This window comes from Oncorhynchus tshawytscha, linkage group LG13 (assembly GCF_018296145.1).
Source record: "Oncorhynchus tshawytscha isolate Ot180627B linkage group LG13, Otsh_v2.0, whole genome shotgun sequence".
NCBI lineage: Eukaryota > Metazoa > Chordata > Actinopteri > Salmoniformes > Salmonidae > Oncorhynchus > Oncorhynchus tshawytscha.
In genome coordinates this window covers 82,382,600-82,390,334 of record NC_056441.1, presented here as the reverse complement: position 1 = coordinate 82,390,334, position 7,735 = coordinate 82,382,600, and the positions used below count along the sequence as shown (strand labels likewise).

The following is a 7,735-nucleotide window of genomic DNA, read 5'->3' as shown; positions in this document are numbered from 1 at the left end:
GGTTGCATAATGCTATGCTGTGTTTGAAGACCATTCTGGGGGTTACAGCAGGAACATGCAGAGTGAGGTAGTGAGTAATACTGTACTGTAATACCTTTCTCCTGTCTTGCTGTGTCTCTCTCTGAGAAGGGACTCGGGTCTTTAGAGACACCCTGTTGAAGTAAAGGTTACTCTAACAGGACACACAGTAGTTCAGCGTAGCTCAGTTGGTAGAGCAGGTGGGTTCTATTCCCATGGGGGACCAGTATGAAAATGTATTCACTCGCTCTGGATAAGAGTGTCTGGTAAAAGCTTGCTGCTAGCACAAGGGAGCAGTAAACAAACTCCTTACAAAGTCATGATGAACCCTTTACCTCCTAAAGCCTAGATGTAGTTTCTCCATGAGTACAGAGAATGGCTTTACAAAGTCATGATGAACCCTTTACCTCCTAAAGCCTAGATGTAGTTTCTCCATGAGTACAGAGAATGGCTTTACAAAGTCATGATGAACCGTTTACCTCCTAAAGCCTAGATGTAGTTTCTCCATGAGTACAGAGAATGGCTTTACAAAGTCATGATGAACCCTTTACCTCCTAAAGCCTAGATGTAGTTTCTCCATGAGTACAGAGAATGGCTTTACAAAGTCATGATGAACCCTTTACCTCCTAAAGCCTAGATGTAGTTTCTCCATGAGTACAGAGAATGGCTTTACAAAGTCATGATGAACCCTTTACCTCCTAAAGCCTAGATGTAGTTTCTCCATGAGTACAGAGAATGGCTTTACAAAGTCATGATGAACCCTTTACCTCCTAAAGCCTAGATGTAGTTTCTCCATGAGTACAGAGAATGGCTTTACAAAGTCATGATGAACCCTTTACCTCCTAAAGCCTAGATGTAGTTTCTCCATGAGTACAGAGAATGGCTTTACAAAGTCATGATGAACCCTTTACCTCCTAAAGCCTAGATGTAGTTTCTCCATGAGTACAGAGAATGGCTTTACAAAGTCATGATGAACCCTTTACCTCCTAAAGCCTAGATGTAGTTTCTCCATGAGTACAGAGAATGGCTTTACAAAGTCATGATGAACCCTTTACCTCCTAAAGCCTAGATGTAGTTTCTCCATGAGTACAGAGAATGGCTTTACAAAGTCATGATGAACCCTTTACCTCCTAAAGCCTAGATGTAGTTTCTCCATGAGTACAGAGAATGGCTTTACAAAGTCATGATGAACCCTTTACCTCCTAAAGCCTAGATGTAGTTTCTCCATGAGTACAGAGCATGGCTTTACAAAAGATATGAGATATGAGTAGGATAACAATAGGATTTATTAGAACATAATCAACAAGCGCATGTGTGGTCGGAACCAAACAGAGAATCAATTAAGCCCTAAATAACATGAATGAAAATAGTGGGCCGTGTCACCTTACTGAATCACAGAAATATCAAGGTGGATCATTATGGAACCCTACGTATCGTTTAAAATAGAATAATTCAGGTTTGTTTAAATCAAACAGAGTGCATGCAGAAAAGTGCTGACCTCAATCAGTCTGGTTGGGGAGGAGGAATGGGGATGGAGGGATGGGGTAGACAAACTAAATCTTATAGACCTTCGCCTAATGTGATGCTACAGTGCTAATAATGAAGGCCTGCTCAATGTGTATACTCATTTGGTGTGTGTGTGTGTGTGTGTGTGTGTGTGTGTGTGTGTGTGTGTGTGTGTGTGTGTGTGTGTGTGTGTGTGTGTGTGTGTGTGTGTGTGTGTCTGTGTGTGTGTGTGTGTGTGTGTGTGTGTGTGTGTGTGTGTTTGTGTGTGTGTGTGTGTGTTTTGTTAGAGACAGGTTGTCAAATGGGGTGACAGTGACTATGATAGAAACATATATACGTAGTTTTGTGCTCCTGATGACTAATAAATAATAAACTAAATTACAGATGGACATGACATTCCTTTCAACATTAATATCTCTTCAAGATCACTCAACTTTCCTGCAAAATAACATCTCCTTATCTGTCTCAATTACCTCCTTTTCTGGCCCCGCCCCCAACCAACAAGTAACATCTTAAAGGTCCAATGCAGCCGTTTTTATCTCAAAATCAAATCATTTCTGGGTAACAATTAACTACCTTACTGTGATTATTTTCAAGTAAAATGGTCAATAAGAAACAAAAATAAGAAACAAAAAAAAGAACAAAGTCCTAGAGGAGGAATTTTGCTAGACTTGTCTGGGAGTGGTCTGAGATGGGAGGGGAACAGAGAAAAATAGCTGTTATTGGCAGGGAGGTTTGGAACACTCTTTATGATTCGTCTATTTACCACCTGATGATGTCACCAGGCAGACCAAAACTCCATCCCACCCGAAAAGGGTGACATTTCAGGCGTTCTTTTACAACAGCTCTTAAACTAAAAGGGCATTATTATAATATTCACAATTATACAGTATTATTCCAACCTCATAGAGTGGAAATATATGTATAAAACACATTGAAATCCGTTTTTGACTGCACTGGGCCTTTACATGATATGGAACTTCAAATTATCAATTGGTTTGAGTTGAATGACATTGCTTGAAACCCATTTCCCTGTCACATGTGTTCTCCCTATTTAAGGCCATTCAAAAATACATGATGGATATAGAACATCCTTTATATAACAATAACCATTATATTACCTGCACGGGATTAAAATAAAGTCCTCAGATTCTACTGATCTCATTGATAATACCAAGCAAACATAATGTTCTCTGATGATTATTGTATTTCAATTTGAAAAAATATAACGGACCATATTTAATAATGTTCAGGCCTAGTGTTTAATTTGGTAGTGGATTAAATGTATTGCAGTCTAATGATAGGAGAACAGTCTGGCAATAGTTTTCTAACAAACCAGCAGTACAGTTATTGAACTGGCAATCTGAGTGTCCCTCTGTCGCCCTCGTGTGGACAATATCTGTAATGTCATTCTGCAGCGAATGAGCATCAAGTGCGCACTGGAGAGTACGTCTCTCGTTCAGACTCGCGGCCTTTCTAGATAATTCGTTGAACTTTCATATGAAAACTGTAGCAAGAAACTGGGAACACAATGGTGCATTTATATTACCTTTCGGACAAAACTTGATTCATTCATTGGGCCATTTTCATTTCTGCATCTCCAAATGACGTATCCCCCAGTTTTTCTCATTTGTATCACCAGCTACACTCATAGTTGCACGCCTTCCCGACTCTAGCCTACCTTAAGTAGGCTACCATTGCAGAGTAGCAGCGGAATTCACATATCCTTGCCAACAGCAGCACAACTAAAAATGTAATCAAGCCACTAGAAATGTCAATGTATCATTCTGCAATGCACAGACAGACACAGCACAGTATAGCGCTATACCAAACACATTACCTCTACGTTGTTCACAAACGTTCCGTGGTAGCACCCTTTTCATTTCATTTCAGAGTTTTTATTAAGAAGGCTATACCAGACGCATATTCACTATACATTGATTTAACATTACCTTTACAATAAAATGTTCACTGAAATTACAGAATAAATATATGCAGATATTTTCTTCAAATCTTTGTGAGAGAGAAAACATTAAAAGTGCCTCCTACAAAGCCGGTAGTGTCGATGAGATAATCCGAAGCATTGTTCTTAAGAAAGTGCGTGAATTTCCAGAAAACCTTGAGCGTCATCATATAATATATTCACAAATGTTATTTTCATCCTTGGGTGAGTACGTCCTTGAGAATTGCACCCAGATATAGATAGTAGTCCTCTTTAATAATAATAATAATGATACTAATATATAAAATGAAATAGAACACTGAACCATAATGTGTTACAGTATCGCTATTAACACGTGACTGATAGTTCTGAGCAAATCCCTCACCACTGCAATGGGAGCGAGTGCATGCAGCAAACTGCAAATTCATCCATTTTTATTTTTTATTTATTTCCTACAAACTTCATGTGCACGGAACCCGGGCGTTGATATATCCACGTAAAAGACAGAGAGACAGAAACATGAGCCCAACAGACACGGAGAAATCCTGCTCCAGCTCCTCTCGCGCACGGGGTTACTCCACTCCACCTTTTGAGATCGTATGAAGGGCTCGATTTGATGGGGTATATTTTCGGATGTTGTGATTCTCCCGGTGCCTCTCTTTCTTGGTCTCTCACCCTCCTTGGTATATAGACCAATCTGTTCCATATAAAAATAAGGGGTGATAACATTGCTGGCTACTCTGAAAAAAGGCACTTCATTGGATATCTGAGAATGGCCTTTCCTCCAAAGCGATTTTGGTGGGAAAACGTTTAGTAATATACTTTTTAATTTTAATATCATGCTGCTTTTTTGTTTCGTTTTTGTCCGTGATTTTGTTCCGTTTGGGTTATGGAAAAGTGAGAGTGTGTGTTTGTATGTAGCCTATGCTATTCTCCGTGTGTTAGAACCGATATGATTTCTCCAGTACTTCGAGGTAATCCGGCTTTGTTTGGAGTTTGGCTCTTAACTCAAGATAATCGCTTTGGGATGGGTCAGGGAAGCAGCCTTTACCCGCTGTGAACAGCAACGTCTCCTTGAGACGTGCGTCCTGTTGTAAGTCTGGGTATTGCATACCGGGTGGGTGTGCGTGTGCGACGTGCATATCCTTTAGTTTCGGGACCGTTCCATACAGACAGTCTACGAAGCCAACAGTTGGCTTGGGTCTCTGGCTGTCAATCACGGTGGGACACAGTCCGCCGTTCTCGTGAAATCCTGATGTATCCCCTGTATTGTGGTTTACCGTGACGATAGTGTTGAGCTGTGAGTTAGACATGGCTAGGGTCCATTCTCTCTCCTTCTCTAAGAGGGTTCGGTAATTACTGTTGTTCTCTTTTGTTTCTGCAAACTGCTCCCCTATCTCCCCCTCCCGGGGCTTGTAAATGGGGTTGTTGCACATCTGCGTCACAGGGTGAGGAATGTAATCATAGACGTGACCGTGACTGTGTGTGTGGCCAATGTGACCATGAGTGTGTGAATGTGTATGTGTGTGTCCGCTGGGGGGCTTTTCTGGTGAGCCTACGCTTCCACTGCTGGTCTGTCTCGGCGGATCCTCGAATATCCTGCACTGCATCTGGATTCCCGTCAGATCCACCTCAGAGCGTTTCCGGAAGGGCAGCTTCTTCCGTCTCCGCAAGACGAAGGCGAAGAGGCCCGCGGCCACGAAAACCGCTGAGATGAACAGAACGAGAAGACTGAGGATGAGGACTGATAGAGGCACCGGCCCCCTCCCCACAGCCTCCCCCAGACCAGAGCTACCGGTGGTCATGTCATCAGAGGGGAGGAGAGCTGGGGAGGGTCCGGATGAGTATTTCATCTCTGGACAGATGATCTCAGCATCCAGCGACCTCAGATCCTTCCCAAAGGCAAAATCCGGAGTCTTACAGATGACATCACTAACCATGATGACAGAGGATAGCTTCTCCATCCAGCTTTTGAGGGGGATGATGTCACAGGAGCAGTCCCAGGGGTTCTGATGAAGGTCCACCTGGACGATGGAATGCAGGTGTTCTAGAACACCACGCACGGGCAGGGACAGGAAGTAGTTATTGCGGAGGTTGAGTCGAGCCAGGCTTGTGCCTGCGAAGGCGTCGGTCGGGAGGGTGCGGAGGAGGTTATCGTTGAGGAAAACAAGCTGAAGGCTGGGCATGAGAGAGAATGACGCCGGCTGGATCTCACGAATCACGTTATACTCAAAATAAAGATAACTCAACGTCTGTAAGCCCCGGAACATACCGGGAGTTAGCCTCTCAATGTCGTTCCCATTCAGATACAAACTCTTCAGGTTGGGAAGGTTGATAAACGCCCCTTCCTGGACGTACGATATCCGGTTATTCCCCAAGTGTAGTAAATCCAAACTGGAAAAGTTCCAGAAATCAGACCGGTAGATTTTCTGTATTAGATTCCCGCTTAGGTAAAGTTTCTTGGCATTTAGGGGCCTGGGCAGGAGCTCTGAGATATTATGAAAGCCCTTCTCTTTACAGTTGACCGTTAGCCCCAGGTCGTTGATATGGAGGTTGCACATACACCCAGAGGGGCAGACGATAGGGATGGGGGGGCGGGTCTGGTAGCCAGCTATGGGGGGCTGGTTCTGGCCGGGATAGAGGCTACGAGGGGTTGGAGAGTTTTTGGTGGGCCTGGGCCGTTTGGTGGGTTTGACATGTCTCTCTTTGTACTCCACAGACGACGCTGTGTTGTGGAACGAAGACAGCATGGAGGACGGTTTTGTTGGCCACGTGTTCTCGTTGTTAAATGGAGACCGGGGGATTCCCAGTTTGACCTCGATTTCCACGTCTGAAAGTAACGGACAGAGCTCACTGCGTTTGATCTCTCGTAAATCTTTTCCGTGCAAGTGGAAGGGGTACTCGCAGGTGATCTCTCCTACCAGTGCTGTGTAGGGAACGCGTTCCAACCATGTTTTTAGCTGAACTATATCACACTCACAGATCCATGGATTCTCCTCTAGCTGGATCTCCATCAGGCTCCGCCCCACATATTCCAACGTGCCCTTATATGGTAAAGTCTTTAAACGGTTTCCCCTCAGGTCCAGGTGTGTTAGTGACACCGACCTAAATAGGTAGCAGGGCAGGACTGGTATTAGATTGTCATTTAGAATGAGCACTCTGAGTTTGTGGAGGTGCCTGAACGCTCCACTCTCTATCCTCTTGATGACATTATAGTCTGCCTGCAGGTATTCCAAGCTTTCCAGACCCAGGAAGGTGTCATTACGGAAAACCTCTAGTTTGTTCTCATGCAGGAACAGCCGTTTCAGAATTCCCAATCCGTGAAATGCTCCGGCGTGGATGTCCTGTAGCGCATTATTCCCCAGATTAATGGACACGGCGTTGTTGAGGTGAAGAAAACTGTTGAAGTACAGCTTCCTCATGGAGTTCCTCTGCAGGTTGAGTTTGAAGGGCCGCGTCCATATCTGGGAGATCTGACTGACGTTCGTAAACCCTTTGCTGTCGCAGTGGACGTGAAAGACGCCCTCTTTGACTTGGCAGTAGCAGGGCTCGAAGCAGGGCTCGTCCATCTCCTCCGAGTCCTCCAGCAGTGGGATTGGGGTGGTCCATCCTAAGGCTATGGTGCTCAGCAAGGTAACCCACAGCATCCTCACTGAGACCTGATGAAGTCACGGCTATGGCAAGCCACTTCACAGCACTGCAACAGTAGAGAAGAGAGAGAGAGAGAGAGAGAGAGAGAGGGGAGATGGGAAAGGGGGCACACAAATACACACACACATCACACGCAAAGGGTAAGCGGGGGAAGAGTGAGAAAAAGAGAGGAGAGAAATATAGAGAGATATTCAATTCTGGAAGGTGCGCATGGAAATGAAAGAATACAATGACATTGGCTTATTAATGTAGCCGACTCACTGTTTAGCTCATTACACACCAACCTAAAAATTATAATAATAATAATAAATCTCCCCTATTAGACCCTTGTTAAGGTCACCATCTTTCACAACACAGAGGATCTACCACTAGCCTAAGGTTAAAATAAATCAAACTCAAAGATGCTTATCTCAATGAACAAATAAAGGCAACAGCAGGTGGCCGTGAAGAGTGGAGAGGAGAGGAGAGGTGATCTCTCTGCATTTATTACATAACATAGCCAACCTCTCCCGGTAAATCAGACACCGGAGTTCGCTGTGTTGTTGTGAAAATTAATGACGGTGCAGGTTTCGCCAGATTAATCATACCATAGCGTGAGCTATACCCCGTTAACCGAGG

At 44.1% G+C, this 7,735-nt stretch overlaps 1 protein-coding gene across 1 annotated transcript in view; it reads right to left on the bottom strand.

Moving 5' to 3' along the window:
* Nucleotides 1-1,736: 1,736 nt before the first annotated feature.
* The window catches only part of slitrk3a (SLIT and NTRK-like family, member 3a), an 8,068-nt gene continuing 2,069 nt past the window's right edge, over nt 1,737-7,735 (bottom strand). Inside the window, exon 3 of the mRNA XM_024443277.2 lies at nt 1,737-7,163. Within this exon, the coding sequence (XP_024299045.2) occupies nt 4,408-7,113 (2,706 nt within the window). The 5' untranslated portion in view covers nt 7,114-7,163 and the 3' untranslated portion in view covers nt 1,737-4,407. The remainder of the gene's footprint in view (nt 7,164-7,735) is intronic.